The sequence below is a fragment of the Ovis canadensis genome, chromosome 14 (assembly GCF_042477335.2).
Source record: "Ovis canadensis isolate MfBH-ARS-UI-01 breed Bighorn chromosome 14, ARS-UI_OviCan_v2, whole genome shotgun sequence".
NCBI classification, from domain to species: domain Eukaryota; kingdom Metazoa; phylum Chordata; class Mammalia; order Artiodactyla; family Bovidae; genus Ovis; species Ovis canadensis.
In genome coordinates this window covers 56051075-56072463 of record NC_091258.1, presented here as the reverse complement: position 1 = coordinate 56072463, position 21389 = coordinate 56051075, and the positions used below count along the sequence as shown (strand labels likewise).

At 40.5% G+C, this 21389-nt stretch overlaps 1 protein-coding gene across 3 annotated transcripts in view; it reads right to left on the bottom strand.

Moving 5' to 3' along the window:
* DPY19L3 (dpy-19 like C-mannosyltransferase 3) overlaps positions 1-21389 on the bottom strand; it is an 81823-nt gene that overhangs the window by 48881 nt on the left and 11553 nt on the right. For all 3 annotated transcript variants that reach the window (XM_069550297.1, XM_069550298.1, XM_069550299.1), the window contains one exon: positions 4287-4377. In XM_069550297.1, the coding sequence (XP_069406398.1) occupies positions 4287-4377 (91 nt within the window). The remainder of the gene's footprint in view (positions 1-4286; positions 4378-21389) is intronic.

Sequence of the window (21389 nt, the reverse complement as noted above, 5' to 3'; positions counted from 1 at the left end):
CACCCAGTCTGTGTTAGTTTGCTATGGCATTCCGAGTAGACAAAGAAGACTACCTGAATAAAATATGGTCACCCACACAAAGGACTACTGTGCCACTGCACGAATGTAAGTAAGTAAATAAATAAGGAATATCATGATACTCTACTACAGAGTGATGAAGATTTCATTCAAGTAAAAAAACAGCAAAATAAAGAACAGTGTGTACAGTAAGCAGGGATTTTTCTACAGTAAAAGGGAAAATAAGAATATATAAAATATTTGTTTACATTGAAAATATTAACTGTAGAAGAATAAACCAAAAACTAATACAAATAGTTACCTTAAGAGTAAGCAAAGAAACAGGGTGGAGATGAGACGGGGACCTTCCTGACTGCTCCCCGTTTTATAGTTTTGACTTTGGAACCATGCAAACATTTTAAAAATAAGTGTGTGTATATATATATATATATATATATATATATATATGTATATGTATATGTATATGTATATATAAATGCTTTACAAAGCAATCCCTGAAAACTAAAAGCAAGATAAAACAAAGATACCTACTGAGTTGGTACTAAAAAAAAACCCCAAAAAACCCTTGTTCCAGTGTTCTTGAGAATAGAGAAACGTGACTATAAATTTCTAGGAGGCTACATCCTAAGGACAAAAATCCCTGGTGGCCCAGTGGTTAGGAATCCACACTCTCACTGCCGTGGGTCCAGGTTCAATCCCTGGCCAAGGAACTAAGGTCCCATAAGTCACACAGTGTGGCCAAAGGCAAAAAACAAAAAACACAAATACAAAAATGAAAAAGAATTACAAAGACAGCTTTGTTTTTCAGGCAGTCACACTGTTGGTAGCAATATTATCATTTCTACACTGTAAGTATTATACATAGCAGCAAAAGATAGGTAAGTGATGTTAATATCATAAGCCAAAATTTTTGACTTAAGTAAAAACAATACAAATATAAAGTTGAAAAAGTAAAACCTTGTTCTAAATTTGAACTAAAAATAGCTATATTCATATTTTCTCTCAGGGGAAAAAAAAAATCACATTTCCTAGCTCTGCTCACTAAAAAAGTCTGGAAACAAAGACCAACCTAGCAGCAGTAAGGGCCTTGAGTACCCAGAATGTGGTCTCAAAATAGCCACAAGAGGACTGGGGCTCCTCTGGAGAAACAGCTGATTCTAAGCCAGGGGTAGAAAACACACAAAGTGGGTTTGAAACAACTTGTCATGCCAAAAACAAGGGAGTCTGCAGAGACTACAGGAGTCATATCAGAAAGACATGAAGAGCATCCCACTGGCCAAAGATTGGACAGCTTGTTGTAAGAAGAATGCAGAAGATTGAAACACATCAAATATGTTAGAGATCCATGCATCTATGGTGATATTTTAAAAAGCAAACCTTTCGGGGATGCGAGAGATGTACCTCATTCTACAACAAAGAGAAAGGACCAATACTTCTCCCACCTTTCCTTGAGGAATTGACGTTCTGGGTTGCCAAACAGCCGAAAAGAAAATGTTTTCCTTTAGAGAGGAATTCCGTCTGATAATGATGGCAGGAATTATAGACTTGGATTATCACCACGTTATAGTCATGTCACAATGAACAGATTTAGGTAGTGGTCCTCAGCGGTGCCAAACCAAAAGGTGAAAGGCCGAGAATTCAATAATCGATGGCCTAGGCCTAACTCCAAAAGAAAGAATTGTGCATTCCCTGATGCGGAATTGTACAACACCATCTATAAAGTATTCTTGCCAAAAAGCAGAACCTAAATCTGAGCAAGCCTCTAGACCTAACTGCCAATCAAGAGGAAATTCAGACAACAGAGAAACACCGAATGCAACCACTGGGGCTCCAGCAAAACCCAGAAAGTGGAAAACTCTCAGACAAAGCAATCCGTGTTTGTTTTCAACAAGGAATTACAAGAAAAAACGATGGTACGAAATCTATAGCTTAAAAGAAAGAGACACAGCAAAAGATTGCAATGGATGAGCTTTACTTGGATCTCAAAAAACTACATCAAAAATCTGTAAGACAATCAGGAAAATGAGAATACTGAGTGGATATTTGATACTAAGTCATTTCTCATTTGTGACAATGACAACTTGGTTATATTTACAAAAAGGAGTTGCCATTCTTTAGAGAAATATACTGATATATTTACAGATGAAGCAATATGAAGTATTGGAATTACTCCAAAATAATCCAGATTGAGGGTGGGGGGTAGTGAGGAGAAAAGATTGGTCATAAATTGGTAACCACTGTAGCTGAGTGATACTTGACTGCAAACCCATTAGTGAGTTCTACATTTTTATATGTTTGGACATTTGCAAAAGAATAATCTTAACAAATGACTTAAATGAACTGAAATATCAACTGTTGCATTCATAGTGATACTTAGGAAATACTCATTATTCACCTTTAGAGCAGTTTCTCAACTTCAGCACTACCTGTATTTTGATATTTTAGTCCTGATAATTCTTTGTTTGGGGGACTGTCCTGAGCATTGCAGGATGTTTAGAAACATCTCTGCCCTCTGCTCACTAAATTCTAGTAGCACACTCACTCCCTCCCTTTTAAATTGCAACAATCAAAAGCTCTCTGGACATTCCAGTGGTCCCCCAGGGACACAACTGCCCTTCAATAAGAACCACTGCTTTAGAGAATGTTAGAGAAGCAACTCATAATTTTGAGAACTAGTGAGTATAGTTGTTCTCATACTTACTGTAGTTATGTTCTATAAACCTGCAAAGAAAACTGAGAGATACTGAACAAGTAGGAAAAACAGGGTTAGGTTCTTCCAAGCTTCTGGTCATGTGTTTTCATCAAATGATCAACTCATGACCTTGATTTATGTGAGTTTTTGTCTAAAGACATCATTTGTTGATTCACTAACATTTAACTCAACAGCACGCTAACTCACACTTGAACAAAGCGTATCTAACACATGCATTTTCTCTGTATGCCTTCCCCACAGCCTTCTCGCATTTAAGAAGACTACATAGCACTTCAGTGCTATGCTTGGGGATCACTTTAAATATCCAAGTCATCAACAAAAGGCACAGAAGCGCAAAAAACATGGCACTAAACAGACTGCGCAAAGGACTCTGTAGTCTGAGAGCTGAAACATGAAAGCAATGTACCACCTTGTTGACCTTCGGCTGGGAACACGCACACCAGGCAACTGAGATTTGTCACTGCTGTGCACACGCTTGTGAATGACCACGGAAGCACCAGAACTGCTGACTCTGGGGTTACAGATAAGTTGCAGTGAGTACGCGCATTTGCAAACACTGAATCCATGAATAATGAGGATCAACTATGTGGGATGAGAAATCAACACTTGCCCTGACTTTTTTTTTTTTTTTAATAAACTACTTCAGGGTAACCAAACAGCTGATGAGAAAAAGGTTTTCTACATAACAGAGTTTTGGCTAATAAATGAAGGAGGAATGACAGTCACTTCTGTAACTACTGAAATAATGTACATAGGCAACAGTCATCAATGGCTGCTAAAGCCATTAAGTGCAAGGCTGGTGGGTAATTTGCCTTCTTATGTCTGAATGTGATTATCTACACAGGAGTCAAGGGATTAACTTTTATGGCACTAAAATGAAAGGCGGCCAAAATTTCAAGTCTCCTATTGTGATAAAATTAGAAGTACAAAACATTACCTGTGACGAATACTTGCCAAAGATATACCTGATTCCAAACAAAGCCTAGAAAAAGGCAATTCTCTGCCACTGCACCCATGTTAAGGATATAAAGCATATATTAAGTAGGAGAGAGCCTTTTGTGGGGGTTCCATTTAACGGAGTAAAGGTAAAGAGTACACACAAAACCACTTAGAAGCCCAGAAAATGGAGGAAAAAGGTAACTGCAAATAAAGGGACGAATGGGGGCACTGGAGACAAAAAAGACAACTGTAATTCTCATTTGTATTGCCAAAATGCCTCCTGTTTTCAGACAACACTCCTTTTAAATACAGAGACCTTTTCCAAAATGATCATGAAAAAACAACAACAACAGTAAAACCAAGAAACTGCAAACAGATAATCTGGGATGGAGCAGAGCTGAGACGCAAAGAGAGGAGAGCTACAGACAATATTACATGTAACTTCTTCCCGAGCAAAACATCTTCACGGATAATGTTAAGGAAAAACATACAAGTACAAAGAAAAACTACACAAGCCCTACAAAACATTGAAAATGTATTAGTGCAGAAGTATATCTTGGCTGGAATATTGCAAAGAATGCAGGAGACTCTGCATAAGACTGTTGGTTGTGATTACCTTGCATGAGGGTAGGAGCCTGCAGCATCTGCTTGTAGTAGGAGTAATACAGTCCACATTCTGTTCTGAAAGAGATTTCTCGCTCCACTTCCTGAAATAAAGTGAGGTTTATTGGGTTTACATGACCTAGTTTTTGTTTAAACATCTACCGTCACTGTAGAAACAGGACACAGAACTACAACCTAAAAAAAAAACAAAAAAACTTCTGACAAAATAGTCTTAAGAAATCTTGGCAAATAAAACAATGGAAGGCTTGATACATGTATACGTATAGCCGAGTCCCTTTGCTGTTCTCCTGAAACTATCACAACACTGGGAATCAGCTACACCCCAATAGAAAACAATGGAAGGCTTGATACATAATATGTATATGTATGGCTGAGTCCCTTTGCGGTTCACCTGAAACTTACAACACTGTCTGTTAACCAGCTATAACCTAAAATAAAACAAGAAGTTAAAAAAATATAAACTACAAAGACATACTGCATAAGACAGGTAATATAGCCTACATTTTGTAATTGCTATAAATGGAATACAACCTTTAAAAATTGTGAATCGCTATATTGTATACCTGTAACTTATGTAATACTGTATATCAACTATTAATATGCTTCAATAAATAAATAAGCAACAGAAGGTTAATAATTATTGCAGCTGGGTATATATTATAGGGGTTGATTTTACTATTCTATTTTTCTGGATGTTTAAAATTTTCTCTAACAAATAATTTTTAACAATGGAGAAAACTAGTTCCATTTCAGTTAATGTTCTGGAGTTAATTTTTTTTATTTCATACAAATTAAAACCTTAAAAAAACACCATTCTTATGTACTATTACTTAGAAACAAAATAGGGACATCAAAAAAGTCTCTCAAATAAAAAGAACTACAATTGCATTAGATACTCACCTAAAAGCTAATAATATTATATAAGATTGATAATCTTTTTATTCTAAGAATATAAGGTATTCTTAGTAAAATGGGGCAGATCTCTTACCTGTGAATTTTACTCTGATAAGTGTAGCCTTGGTGGAAATATTTTCTTGTAGGAAAATGGATATAAGAAATATTAAAGTGCCTTTATATAAACATTCAATTTTAGAAGAACTGAAAATCTAAAGTCGTAGCTATTAGTCAATTTGGTTGCAAGATGCTTTTATGAAGTTTAAGATTTAAATCAGTAATACAAAATATGGAGGCAACTGGTAATAAGCATGGGGAACTTTCTAGAATCATCCTATTAATATTCTTAGACTTTATATTTCATACATATATAAAACAATATAAATGAACAAAAATTTTTCTAACCTAGTATAGATTTTTAACACCAGTATTTAAAAAGACCAGGTCTGTAACACACAGTCTAAAACATAATACCATCTATGTGTTTTTCCTATACAGCAGATCCATCTTCCACCAATGCAGCTTTACTGGGGAAGAAAAGCACAGAAAGTCTTACTTTCTAGTTGATAACTTCTTTTAGCACATCTTTGCTTTCCCCATCTCCAATTATTTTTCAAATAATAATAAACATTTCATTAAAAGAACCATTCATGCTGTTTATCTTCAGATCTGGAAATTATGCAATGTATTTCCTTTTGCCCTTATGATACTTAAATATTTCTCCTACGCTTTAAAAAAGTATTATAAATCAATTCATGAATAGAGCACTGAAGAAATACTCAACTTTCAAAGAGTGTGTAAACATCCGCTTAGTGATACTGAAACAAACTGTTACGTTTTATCATTATTAACTCTTCTTTTTTAAAAAGCCAGGAGATATGGGGTAGCAAAACTTCTTATATACTGAGTTGCCTTTCATAGAAAAAAAATTTATCCTTGGGAAATCAAACATGAAAGCAAACATTCCAGGCCCATGAGGTTCTGAAACATAATTTCATGAGCACACTTGCTTTATAAAAAGGACAGAAAATGATATAGCTCTTTTAGCTTTTACATTTGCTACTGATCTGTGATGTATCTTTTATAGCTACAAAGTTTTATCTTCTTAGCAGTCACATTAATCCATTCACCTTCAATCTTTCAGCAAAACCTGCTCCATTGCTTTTGATAACATAAAACTAAATTGTATCACTTGTTCCTAGAATGTTCAACCTCCTCCTTGATCAAGTAACCATAGAAGCTAGGAATTGACATTAAGCAAATATTAGCTTTTGTCCATACCAAAAAAAAAAAACCACCCCAAAACAAACAAACACCAAACCATTAAATGTATTACATTCCTTTCCTTCTCTCCTGCTGCCTTAAGGTGTTGAAAGTATGCCTGCTTTCGGTGGAATATTCTAACATCAAACTCACATGCCCAACCAAACTGGAGAACCAAACCAGCCATTCACACGTAGGGGGCTTCCAATTTGACACGCTTTTAGAAATAAAAGGATACTGACTTCATAAAGATGAGGGGGGGAAAAAAAAAACAACAACATTGCTCAAAGTACTAAAAGTAGAAAGCCACTTCTGTGCCCCATCTCTCTCTCTAACATAGCCAGAATGTGTGAAGAACAGAGGGGATCCTGATTAGTAAAAATGCATTTCGACATGATTAATTGGTAATCTTAGCACCAGCTGTATAGAACCAAATGCTGTACTTTATTAGACAGACACTTGCAAGTTTTACATCTGCTTCACGCTAGGAGAACATCTGCTTTACTCATTCAAACACTTTTCCAGTTTTTATACAGCAATTTATACTTTGCCTGGTGGATAGTGCCAATGAAAATGTACACCAATAGAAGTTACCCTCTAAAGATTATAAAATGAACAAATATAATACTTCACATTTTAATCTGCACAAGTTCCACAGGGGAAGAAGCACTGTTGAAAGAATAAAAAGAAACATGGTCTCTGAAGATAATGACATAAAAAAGGAGAAAGACAAAAGACTGCATTTTTAAGAAATTATACAGCTAAAACTATGTAAGCAGTAGTTTATATGGTAATTGAACAGAAGTATTAAAAAGAAATAAGCATCAGGAAAAAAAAATGACAGCTCACAGTTAATGATATGCATATCTTGGCAACATACAAAAGGTAACAAGCCCTTTCAGACAAAATCACACCAAATGTGCAAAGGAACCATATCATTAGCTTTTAAAAATCTCATGTAAATAACTTTTGTTTATAAAAATTGCCCCCCAAATAACTAGGCAACTGTTAGTGGGGAAGCCACAGAAAAACCAACATTAAAGATCATGTTAACATTAAAGATTACATTAAAGATAAATGTAACCTTTCAGAATTCAGTTAACAAATCATCTCACCAAGAAACTGTAGCTCATGATAAGACAGCTGTTCTTAAAGTTCTGTACAGGGAATCATGCCCTCAGCAAACATATTTATGGCACATACATGGTTTATTGTCTGGTTAAATTCATGTCCATCTGTTAGAATGGGATGATTCTCACCCTAGAGTTGATTAAAGCAGTGACATGTGACAGTTGCCAAGCAGTGTTTGTGAGTAGGTTAGACTAGTTGAAGTGACAGTACTTCCACTGGGCTCAGTTGAAGCAATTATTATCCCTTGTTCTACCATAGTTACCACTGTGCAAATTAACCCTACTTGGTCTAAAGACTCCTTGCTTTGCAGGAGTATTTAATGGGGAGATGTACAAATTCTATAGTATCAAATACATTCGCAAAAATGTTAGCATAAAGTAAAAAGACTTTTTAAAAAAGTGAGTGACTTTAGTACTTTTAGCCAAATGAGAATTACCTATTCTCATCACTGAACATTCATTTGCTGAGGAAATAAAAGGTGTAAAGAATTCAGTCCTTGACCCCAAGCCGTTTGAGTTTCAGTGAGAAAGAACAATGCATTTTTTAAAAGGGGAAATAACTATTCCAGGAAAGACTGGTATCGATACAAAGGAATGACTATTCTTTGCCTATTCAGCTAGGCTTCCAGACATCGCAGGTGGTCTAGGGGCTGAGACTCCGAGTTCCCAGGTTGCGGGGCCTGGGTTGGACTCGGGTCGGGAACTAGATCACAGATGACACAACCAAGAGTGTGCATGCTGCAACTGAAACGAAAACACAAGGTCCTGCGCGCCACGACAGAGACTGAAGGTCCTGCGCGCCGTGACTGAAGGTCCTGCGCGCGGTAACTGAGGCCCTGTGCAGTCAAAGAGGTAAATAAAAATAAACATAAAAAACCCAAACCTAGCCTGCCAACTGGGTTCAGTGCTTCTGATTGGTATCTTTCTAATCTCCTCACTCACTCACTCACTCATTCATCCATCCATCCATTCATTCATTCATTCAACAAATACCTACTAACCACCACCAATTTGTAAGCAATCTTTTGCCGGGAGATTTAGCAGGGAACAAAAGAGGCACAAATCTCTGCCTTCGTGGAATTTATAACCCAGAGCAGGAGGAGAAGAGAATAAACCAGTAAAACAGAAAAGGGAAAGCAGAGAAGAGGGGTGGAAGGGAAGGGGGTGGTACTGCGGTCCTGGAGGTGGGCACTGAAGGTCTCACTGATGGACTGACACTGGCCAGAGCCTGGAAGAGGGGGGGCAGTGGGCCCCGCGGAGGTCAGAGCAGCCCACACACTCCCTGGAGAGCACGGAGAAGACAGGGTGCTTTGAGCAGAAACAGCAAAGGAGGGGTAGCCTTGTCAGAGCGGCCGAAGGCGCAGAGAGAGAAGCTGAGATGTAAGGGGGGGTTGGGGGCTGGCCCCTGAGTCTGGGAGGCACACGGACTCTGGGCTTGTGCCCTGAGCTAGAAGGTGGGTGTGTAGGGAGGTGTGAGGTAGGAGTTGGGTGTTAGGCATGCTGCGCTTGAGTGTGAAGGGTTTTGAGCAGACATACATTGCCGAACATCGAAAAGAGTCTCACTGGCTGTTACGCTCAGGATAGACTCCACAGCGCATGGGCAGAGCACGGAAAGCAGGAGGGGAGCCGCTGAAGTAATCCTCGCAAACACAAAGGCGGAGGTTGTGAGTGGCGATCCGATTCTAGATACTATTAATAGAGAACTGAGAGACTTCCCTGGCGGTCCAGTGGTTAAGACTCCATGCTTCCCAACCTAGATGTCCATCGGCAGACGAATGGATAAGGAAGCTGTGGTACATATACACAATGGAGTATTACTCAGCTATAAAAAAGAATGCATTTAAGTCAGTTCTAGTAAGATGGATGAAACTGGAGCCTATTAGACAGACTGAAGTAAGTCAGAAAGAGAAACATCAATATAGTATATTAACACATAATACATGGAATTTAGAAAGACAGTAACAACAACCCTATATGCAAGGCAGCAAACAGACAGATGTAAAGAACAGACTTTTAGACTATGTGGGAGAAGGCGAGGGTAGGATGATTTGAGAGAACAGCACTGAAACACGTATCCTGTATGTAAAATAGATGACCAGTGCAAGTTCGATGCAGGAGCAGGGCACTCAAAGCCAGTGCTCTGGGACGACCCAGAGGGATGGGGTGGGGGGCGAGGTTGATGGTGGGGTTTCAAGATGGGGGTACACACGCACACCTGTGCCTGATTCAAGTTGATGTATGGCAAAAACCACCACAATATTGTAAAAAAATTATCTTCCAATCAAAAAAAAAAAAAAGACTCCATGCTTCCAATGCGGCAGGGGGGTGGGGAGGGAGGATGGGGGGGGGGGGGGGGTGGGTTCAATCCATGGTGGGGAAACTAAGATCCTGCATGCTGCGCAGCGCAGCCAGAAAGAAAACTGATAGGATTTCCTAAAAGATTTAATGGTGTTTGAAAGGACTAGAATTCTCTAAGGACAAAAATCCTGAGCCACTGAAGGACAAAGTTGCTATTTACAGATTTGATTTGGTTTTTAAGGAGAAACACCTGCAGCCAGGGAAGGTCAGGTGTTTAAGTCAGTTAAGTCCGAAATGCCTACTGGACAAATGCAGGTGATCAAGCAGGTGGCTGGATACACAAGTCTGAAGTTCAAGGGGATGTCTGAGCAGGGACACCTGGGAGCTGCAAGCGCAGAGATGGTGCACGCGTGCCCAGTCGCTTCAGTCGTGCCCAACTCTTGGCAACACTGCGGGCTACGGCCCGCCAGGCTCCTCAATCCGTGGAATTTTCCAGACAAGAATACTGGAGTGGGTTACCATTTCCTACTCCAGGGGATCTTTCCAACACAGGGATCCAACCTGCGTCTCCTGCACTGGCAGATTCTTGACCATTGAGCCACCTGGGGAGCCCACAGAGATGACATTTAAAGCTATAGACAGGCTGTTCTTAGCAGTTGAGGGTGGACAGAAACATACAGGAGCTGATTCTTAGGATTCTCTGCCAATAAGAGGTCACTCAGGAGGCTGAGGAGTAGCCTGTAAAGGAGTCAAAGGAGCAGCTGGAGAGGCAGGAAGAAACCCAGGAGTCTGTGTGTACTGGAGCCAAGAAAAGAAATGCTAACAGGTCAAGTAAAATGAGGACCGGGAAATGACCACTACAGTTAGTAAAGTAAGTGAAAGTGAAAGTCACTCAGTCGTGTCCGACTCTTTGCGACCCCATGGACTATACAGTCCATGGAATTCTCCTGGCCAGAATACTGGAGTGGGTAGCCTTTCCCTTCTCCAAGGGATCTTCCCAACCCAGGGGTCGAACCCAGGTCTCCCACATTGCAGTCGGATTATTTACCAGCTGAGCCGCAAGGGAAGCCCACAGTTAAGTGACTTGGGGGATATCCGTGACGTTAGCCAGACATTTTTAAGCACATCATGGGTGAAGCCTGACTGCAATGGGTTTGAGAGAGAGAAGGAGAAGAGAGGAACACAGATGACCAGTCACCAAACTCTGGGGTGGGGGGGAATTCTGGTGTTAAGATGAGCAGAAAAATGGGAAAGTGCCAGAGAAGGGGGGAGGGTAGAGTGGACTATTCCCTCCAGGATGGGAGAAAGTGTGAGACGGAAGTAACCGCTGGAGCGATGTGCATCAGTGGAGGACAGGGCCACAGGTCTGGCACACGTGGGGCAGGAAGTGGGCGAGTACGTGGGCAGCTATGCAGTGGAGGCAGGCGGGCGATCTCGTCTACTCTGCTTCTACTTTCTCAGCTGACAAAGTTCGGAACACGTTACCTCAAAATATGGCACCTTGGCATACTGAACACTTTAAGCTGAAGAAACTGGATGGACGGCAGGTGCAGAATGGACTCTTGACCTTTTGTTTCTCCCTGGAAGCCGTCATTAAGACTCTTGTGAGAGGTGGCTTCCGAGAGGAAAAGAACCTCTTATCTCTGAACATGGAGGGTGCTGAGAGGACTCTGAACGAACAGGCCCTGCTCAGTGTCCCCAGTGTACTACCCTGGGCTCACACACCATCACATTCTCCTGTTACTTTCGATTCTTCATCAAATCCAGTACAAACATGCAAAGGTTTAAGGATTCCTTTGGGTCATTTCGTTATGAAGGTGTTTGTCTCTCGTAAAACTTGTATTAAAGAAATTCGTACGCTTTTCTCTTGTTAACCTGTCTTTTGCCAGTTCAGTTTATGAGACTCCAGCCAGATGAACCTAGGCGGGTAGTAGGAAAAATAATTTCTTCCTTCCCTACACGGTGAAACAGGAAGCAGTGTCACTAGCTGACAGTGAAGACTGGAGGTCTAGTGAAGAGGAGCAGGGAAGAAAAGGCTGAAACAGTCACAGGAGAGCTGGGGATCGAATGAAGTGTCCTAGGACTGCCAGACAACACTTTTTAAAAGGGCATGTGTGAAGTCTTCCTTCCCTATTAATTTCAGTTTTTGACAGATGTAAAAATAAAATTATCGTGGCTTCTGTATATTTAATTTTGGCTTCAGCATATCTAAACCCTGGTACATTCTGAATTTTCTTATTGCTTGTAACCATTTTTTAGATTCTCTTGGGGTGAACAGGTACATAGTTGCTCCGTCTGCCAATAACTCTATCTCCTCTTCCAGTACGGTGCAGAGCAGCACAGTGCAAGATGCCCCAGCTCTGGGGCCAGTGGACAAAGTTTGAATCCCAGCTCTTTCAAATATTAGTGGACGGCCTCAGGCAACTCATGTAACACTCCTGAACCTCATTTTTTTTGTGTGTGTGTGAAAAAAAAAGAAAATAGAATCTACCAGGAGGATATTTTAGGATTTAAGACTGCAACCTGTGTGTGATAGGAGTGTGCTACACACATGTACATATTTCCCCAAGAGCAATGGTTCAGTATTCTCTAACTCACAGTTCTCAGTGACTATAGATTGCAACTGATGGAAATAAGAACTGACTATAGCTATATTCTGATCCTCAGGTTCAGTGTGTAATTCTTGATTTATAACAGTATCTTGGAAATTTTCTTCCTCTTTAGTGTTCTAGAAAAGCTCAAATGGCAGTGGAATTTTTTGAGTTTGACAGAATTCCTTCATAAAATCAACAGCATTTGGTATTTTGGGGGTGGGGGGTTAGGTAGGTGTTTTTCAAGTTTTCTCTACCACATGTACAGAAATAATTTGTGTTTACTGGGGCCATTTTGGTCATTTATATTCTTCTAGAAAATCATCCATGTTACCCACTCATCTAACTTGCATAAAATCAAACAAAACAGTATCATGTGGCTCTTTCTTATTTCATGGTCTTTATGGTTATTTCTCTGTGACCATATTTCATGATCTTTGTAATTTTTGGGTATTTTCACTTCCTACCACATCTTTATCTTTCTTTGGTTTTCACTCCCCAAATAACCATTCATTTATGGACTTATTCTTACTTTTGAGGTGATAATTTCTCTTATTAATACTTTTATCCTTCCTTCTGTTGTGAGACCTCATAAGTGGAATAATTCATTTATTTCATAATGAAAGTATTTTCAGCTGTAAATTTTCTTCCGAATAATACTTCATTAATTCTGAAGGAGAAGGCAATGGCAACCCACTCCAGTACTCTTGCCTGGAAAACCCCATGGACTGAGGAGCCTGGTAGGCTGCAGTCCATGGGGTCACTAAGAGTCAGACACGACTGAGTGACTTCACTTTCACTTTTCACTTTCATGCATTGGAGAAGGAAATGGCAACCCACTCCAGTATTCTTGCCTGGAGAATCCCAGGGACGGGGGAGCCTGGTAGGCTGCCGTCTATGGGATCGCACAGAGTTGGACACAACTGAAGTGACTTAGCAGCAGTAGCAGCATTAATTCTGAAACATAGTTTTCAATATTTTCTAGATTTCATTTGCAATTTCTACAAGTTCAGTTTTAATTACCCATGGTCAAAGATTATTTTTAAAACTCAAGGTACTGATTTTTCTTTTTAATTAGTTATCTCCAATCTTTATTTAAATAAAGGGGATACTGTGACCTTTATGCCAAAGTCAGGAACAAGCCAAGACTATGTGCTATCACACTGTCATTAGAGAATATTATCATATAATTTCTGTATTTTTGGACTGAGATTTTTATTACGGCTTAGTGTATCAATGTTTTAGTGAATGTTCTGTGGAAACTGGAGATGAGTGTATATTCTCTCTTTATAGATTGGGTCTATCATACTCAATATTACTAGGTCTTTATACCCTTATTTTTAAAAATATTTATTTATTTTGCTGTGCCAGGTCTTAATTGCAGCATATGGAATCTAGTTCCCTGACCAGGGATCAAACCCAGGCCCTCTAGCATGGACTCCTAGCTATTGGACCACCAGGGAGGTTCCTCCTTACTTATTTTTGTTCTCATGCTTTTCTATGAATGGGAAAGAATTAAAACTCAATACTAATGTATTTCTATATTCTTCTTGCATCTCCTGTGGTTTTTGCTTTGTAAATATTTTGATTATTTGATACACAGATAGTACTATTTGTAGTTTCTATGTTTATCACTGAAACACTGTCCTTCTTTACCTCAGTTCAGTTCAGTTGCTCAGTCGTGTCTGACTCTTTGTAACTCCGTGGACTGCAGCACACCAGGCTTCCCTGTCCATCACCAACTCCTGGAGCTTATTCAAACTCATACCCATCCAGTCAATGATGCCATCCAACCGTCTCATCCTCTGTCATCCCCTTCTCCTGCCTTCAATCTTACCCAGCATCAGGATCTTTTCAAATGGGACAAATATAAGCATCTGAATGCAGAGTTCCAGAGAATAGCAAGAAGAGATAAGAAAGCCTTCTTCAGCGATCAATGCAAAGAAATACAGGAAAACAACAGAATGGGAAAGACTAGAGATCTCTTCAAGAAAATTAGAGATACCAAGGGAACATTTCATGCAAAGATGGGCTCGATAAAGGACAGATATGGTCTGGACCTAACAGAAGCAGAAGATATCAAGAAGAGGTGGCAAGAATACGCAGAAGAACTGTACAAAAAAGATCTTCATGACCCAGTTAACCATGATGATGTGATCACTAATCTAGAGCCAGACATCTTGGAATGTGAAGTCAAGTGGGCCTTAGAAAGCATCACTATGAACAATGCTAGTGGAGGAGATGGAATTCCAGTTGAGCTATTTCAAATCCTGAAAGATGATGCTGTGAAAGTGCTGCACTCGATATGCCAGCAAGTTTGGAAAACTCAGCAGTGGCCACAGGACTGGAAAAGGTCAGTTTTCACTCCAATTCCAAAGAAAGGCAATGCCAAAGAATGCTCAAACTACTGCACAATTGCACTCATCTCACATGCTAGTAAAGTAATGCTTAAAATTCTCCAAGCCAGGCTTCAGCAATACATGAACCATGAACTCCCTGATGTTCAAGCTGGTTTTAGAAAAGGCAGAGGAACCAAGATCAAATTGCCAACATCCGCTGGATAATGGAAAAAGCAAGAGAGTTCCAGAAAAACATCTATTTCTGCTTTATTGACTATGCCAAAGCATTTGACTGTGTGGATCACAATAAACTGTGGAAAATTCTGAAAGAGATGGGAATACCAGACCACCTGACCTGCCTCTTGAGAAATCTGTATGCAGGTCAGGAAGTAACACTTAGAACTGGACATGGAACAACAGACTGGTTCCAAATAGGAAAAGGAGTATGTCAAGGCTGTATATTGTCACCCTGCTTATTTAACTTCTATGCAGAGTACATCATGAGAAATGCTGGGCTGGAAGAAGCACAAGCTGGAATCAAGAGTGCCGGGAGAAATATCAATAACCTCAGATATACAGATGACACCACCCTTATGGCAGAAAGTGAAGAGGTGCTAAAGAGCCTCTTGATGAAAGTGAAAGAGAGTGAAAAAGTTGGCTTAAAGCTCAACATTCAGAAAACGAAGATCATGGCATCCGGTTCCATCACTTCATGGCAAATAGATGGGGAAACAGTGGAAACAGTGTCAGACTTTATTTTTTGGGGCTCCAAAATCACTGCAGATGGTGACTGCAGCCATGAAATTAAAAGACACTTACTCCTTGGAAGAAAAGTTATGACCAACCTAGATAGCATATTCAAAAGCAGAGATATTACTTTGCCAACTAAGGTCCGTCTAGTCAAGGCTATGGTTTTTCCTGTGGTCATGCATGGATGTGAGAGTTGAACTGTGAAGAAGGCTGAGTGCCGAAGAATTGATGCGTTTGAACTGTGGTGTTGGAGAAGACTCTTGAGAGTCCCTTGGACTGCAAGGAGATCCAACCAGTCCATTCTGAAGGAGATCAGCCCTGGGATTTCTTTGGAAGGAATGATGCTAAAGCTGCAACTCCAGTACTTTGGCCACCTCATGCGAAGAGTTGACTCACTGGAAAAGACTCTGATGCTGGGAGGGATTGGGGGCAGGAGGAGAAGGGGATGAGAGAGGATGAGATGGCTGGATGGCATCACTGACTCGATGGACGTGAGTCTGAGTGAACTCTGGGAGATGGTGATGGACAGAGAGGCCTGGCGTGCTGCAATTCATGGGGTCGCAAAGAGTCGGACATGACTGAGCGACTGAACTGAACTGAACTTCCCATCAGGTGGCCAAAGTATTGGAGCTTCAGCTTTAGCATCAGTCCTTCCAATGGATATTTAGGACTGATTTCCATTAGGATGGACTGGTTGGATCTCCTTGCAGTTCAAAGGACTCTCAGGAGTCTTCTCCAACACCACAGATCAAAAGCATCAATCCTTTGGTGCTCAGCTTTCCTTATGGTCCAACTCTCATCCACACATCACTACTGGAAAAACCATAGCTTTGACTAGACAGACCTTTGTCAGCAAACTAATATCTCTGCTTTTTAATATGCTGTCTAGGTTGGTCATGGCTTTTCTTCCAAGGAGCAAGTGTCTTTTAATTTCATGGCTGCAGTCATCATCTGCAGTGATTTTGGAGCCCAGAAAAATAAAGTCTGACACCGTTTCCCCAACTATTTGCCGTAATGGGACCGGATGCCCTAATCTTTGTTTTTTGAATGTTGAGTTTTAAGCCAGCTTTTTCACTTTCAATTTCATCAAGAGGCTCTTCAGTTCCTCTTCACTTTCTCATAAGGTTGGTATCATCTGCATATGAGGTTACTTATATTTCTCCCGGCAATCCTGATTCTAGCTTGTGCTCCATCCAGCCTAGCATTTCTCATGATAAGTTAAATAAGCAGGGTGACAATATACAGCCTTGACGTAGTCCTTTCCCAATTTGGAACCAGCCTGTTTTTCCATGTCCGGTTCTAACTGTTGCTTCTTGACCTGCATACAGATTTCTCAGGAGGCAGGTAAGGTGGTCTGGTATTCCCATCTATTGAAGAATTTTCCAGTTTGTTGCGATCTACACAGTCAAAGGCTTTGGTGTAGTCAATAAAACATATGTTTTTCTGGAACTCTCTTGCTTTTTCAATGATCCAACAGATGTTGGCAATTTGATCTCTGGTTCCTCTGCATTTTCTAAATCCAGTTTGTATATCTGGAAGTTCTTGGTTCACGTACTGTTGAGGCCTTGGTTGGAGAATTCTGAGCATTACTTTGCTAGCGTGTGAGATGAGTGCAATTATGTGGTAGTCTGAACATTCTTTGGCATTGCCTTTCTTTGGGATTGGAATGAAAACTGACCTTTTTCAGTCCTCTGGCCACTGCTGAGTTTTCCAAATTTGCTGGCATATTAAGTGCAGCATTTTCACAGCATCATGTTTTAGGACTTGAAATAGCTCAGATGGAATTCCATCACCTCCACTAGCTTTGTTCATAGTGATGCTTCCTAAGGTCCACTTGACTTCACAATCCAGGATGTCTGGCTCAAGGTGAGTGATCGCACCATCGGGATTATCTGGGTCATTCAGTTCAGTTGCTCAGTCATGTCCGACTCTTTGCGACCCCATGAATCGCAGCATGCCAGGCCTCCCTGTCCATCACCAACTCCCAGAGTTCACTCAGACTCACATCCACCGAGTCAGTGATGCCATCCAGCCATCTCATCCTCTGTTGTCCCCTTCTCCTCCTGCCCCAAATACCTCCCAGCATCAGAGTCTTTGCCAATGAGTCAACTCTTCGCATGAGGTGGCCTAAGTACTGGAGTTTCAGCTTTTGCATCATTCCCTCCAAAGAAATCCCAGGGTTGATCTCCTTCAGAATGGACTGGCTGGATCTCCTTGCAGTCCAAGGGACCCTCAAGAGTCTTCTCCAACACCACAGTTCAAACGCATCAATTCTTCGGCGCTCAGCCTTCTTCACAGTCCGACTCTCACATCCATACATGACTACTGGAGAAACCATAGCCTTGAAGAGACAGACCTTAGTCGGCAAAGTAATATCTCTGCTTTTGAATATGCTATCTAGGTTGGTCGTAACTTTTCTTCCAAGGAGTAAGTGTCTTAATTTCATGGCTGCAGTCACCATCTGCAATGATTTTGGAGCCCCCAAAAATAAAGTCTGACACTGTTTCCAGTGTCATTAAGATCTTTTTTGTATAGTTCTTTTGTGTATTCTTGCCACATTTTCTTAGTATCTTCTGCTTCTATTAGGTCCATACCATGTCTGTCCTTTATCGAGCCCATCTTTGCATGAAGTGTTCCCTTGGTACCTCTAATTTTCTTGAAGAGGTCTCTAGTCTTCCCCATTCTATTGTTTTCCTCTATTTCTTTGCATTGATCACTGAAGAAGGCTTTCTTATCATACCTTGCTATTCTTTGGAAATCTGCATTCAGATGGGCATAGCTTTCCTTCTCCTTTGCCTTTAGCTTCTCTTTTCTCAGCTATTTGTAAGCCCTCCTCAGACAACCATTTTGCCTTTTTGCATTTCTTTTTCTTGGGGACAATCTTGATCATTGCCTCCTGTACAATATCCATTGTTCTTCAAGCTCTCTATCAGATCTAACCGCTTGAATCTATTTGTCACTTCCACTGTATAATCGTAAGGGATTTGATTTAGGTTATATCACATTCACCTTCTTTGCTTCAGTGAATAAAATTTTTTGTCAGAGACTTTCTTTCCCCCTTTTGCATTTATTAAGTCTTTATCTACACTTTTGGTCTATGGGCTTCCCTGGTGGCTCAGAGGTTAAAGCGTCTGCCTCCAATGCGGGAGACCTGGGTTCGATCCCTGGGTCGGGAAGATCCCCTGGAGAAGGAAATGGCAACCCACTCCAGTATTCTCTCCTGGAGAATCCCATGGACGGAGGAGCCTGGTAGGCTACAGTCCATGGGGTCGCAAAGAGTCGGACACGACTGAGCGACTTTACCTTCACCTTCACCTTCGGTCTAATCCCTCTAAGTAACTTTGTTTTGGGAGGATAATATGCATATATGATGTGATTCGGATTTTGCTTTATGATCCAGAGTTTTTATCAGATGAGTAAAACCCATTGACACTTATTTAAACAAAAACATTTGGATATAGTTATGTTAATACATTTTGTATCATGCTTTTTGCTGCTTAGAACCCCAGGGATGGGGGAGCCTCACTGGCTGGCTTCCATCTATGGGACTGCACAGAGTTGTACGCGACTGAAGCGACTTAGCAGCAGCAGCAACAGAACAAATCTTTCGCTACATGATTGGTCTGCTTGTTTCTATGTGTGTGTGTGGCTGCATGTGTGTACATGTGTCTTTAACTTGGATGGTTTATGTTTTTGTTCTAGGGGTTACCTTTCTTTATAACCTCAGAGGATAACTTCTTTACCTCTATGGATAGTATCCACTTACTTCCTATAAGGAGTAATGACAATCTTATTATGAAGTTCATTATTTCTCCTCTGCCAATTTTACTTGATATTTTTCTTGGAATGTTCTTTTATATATACTGTGTGTCTGTTTCTGGACATGATTTTTAGTTAAAACTTTGAATTCTAGCTATAAAAGATACATCAGGATACCTCCACCTTCTTTTACCTTCTCTTTCCAATTCCTCTTCTAATTTGTGCTATTATGTTATTATTACACTGTGGTGTGTTACTATTATAGAATAACATTATTACATGTTATTACATTGTTCATGGGCTTCCCTGGTGGCTCAGCTGGTAAAGAATCCACCTGCAATGCGGGAGACCTGGGTTCAATCCCTTGGTTGGGAAGACCCCCTGGAGAAGGAAAGGGCTACCCACTCCAGCATTCTGGTCTGGAGAATTCCATGGATTGTATATAGTTCATAGGGTCATAAAGAGTCAGACATGACTGAGTGACTCAATTTATTCCCACTGTTCACGTATGTTTTGTTCTGTAACTATTTAGTCTTAGTCCTAGAGTTAAATAAGTTTGAACTTCACTGACAATTTTTCTATCACTGTTTTGCCTTTTATCTGTTGACAGGATAAAGTTTTTCTCTACCAACTTCTCCAAGTGTTATTAAAAATACATGTTTCTCAGAGTCAAAAAAATCTGTATCGTGTCTTATATATGATGGAGTTCGCTCAGCCGCATCCTACTCTTTGTGACCCCATGAACTGCAGCATGCCAGGCCTCCCTGTCCATCATCAACACCCGGAGTTCACTCAAACTCATGTCCATCAAGTCGGTGATGCCATCCAGCCATCTCATCCTCTGTTGTCCCCTTCTCCTCCTGCCCCAAATCCCTCCCAGCATCAGACTTTTCCAATGGGTCAACTCTTCACACGAGGTGGCCAAAGCACTGGAGTTTCAGCTTTAGCATCAGTCCTTCCAAAGAACACCCAGGAACAATCTTCTTTAGACTGGGTGGATCTCCTTGTAGTCCAAGGGACTCTCAAGTCATCTCCAACACCACAGTTCAAAAGCATCAATTCTTCGGTGCTCAGCCTTCTTCACAGTTCAACTCTCACATCCATACATTACCACTGGAAGAATCATAGCCTTGACTAGACGGACCTTTGTTGGCACAGTAATGTCTCTGCTTTTGAATATGCTATCTAGGCTGGTCATAACTTTCCTTCCAAGGAGTAAGCGTCTTTCAATTTCATGGCTGCAATCACCACCTGCAGTGATTTTGGAATCCCCAAAAATAAAGTCAGCCACTGTTTCCCCATCTAATTCCCATGAAGTGATGGGACCAGATGCCATGATCTTAGTTTTCTGAAGGTTGAGCTTTAAGCCAACTTTTTCACTCTCCTCTTTCACTATCATCAAGAGGTTTTATAGTTCCTCTTCACTTTCTGCCATAAGGGTGGTGTCATCTACATATCTGAGGTTATTGATATTTCTCCCGGCACTCTTGATTCCAGCTTGTGCTTCTTCCAGCCCAGTGTTTCTCATGATGTACTCTGCATAGAAGTTAAATAAGCAGGGTGACAATATAGAGCCTTGACATACTCCTTTTCCTATTTAGGTTAAAATATGTAAATCACTCTCTTAGACATCGTTCGTGGTCTTGGAGCACTAGATGTTACTATGGAAAACTTTGAAGCCAGGTTGATCTTTGTCTCCTATTGTACGTAACTTGATGTTTCTGTCTGGACGACAAAAAGTTGTTTACTACTCAAGTACACCAGTTTCATAACTACAACTTGCTAATCACTTTTCTAGGCCAAATCTTCCTGGGACCCACTGTGCCTGTTCAATTTGTATTCAAGTCTTCTTTTATTTTTGGAAAGTTTTCTTGAATTACACATTTAAACTTCTTTTTCTTTTCCTGTTTCATGGTTTTGGTTCCTTTGGGATGCAAATTGTGCAGTCTTGCTGCTGTTTTTCTCAGCTGTCACTTCTCTTCGCTATTTTAACTTTACTAATTTGATTTTGTTGAATCAGTCCTGTCCAACATTTCTCTCTCTGTGCTTTCTGCAGGTTCTGGCCTCCTGT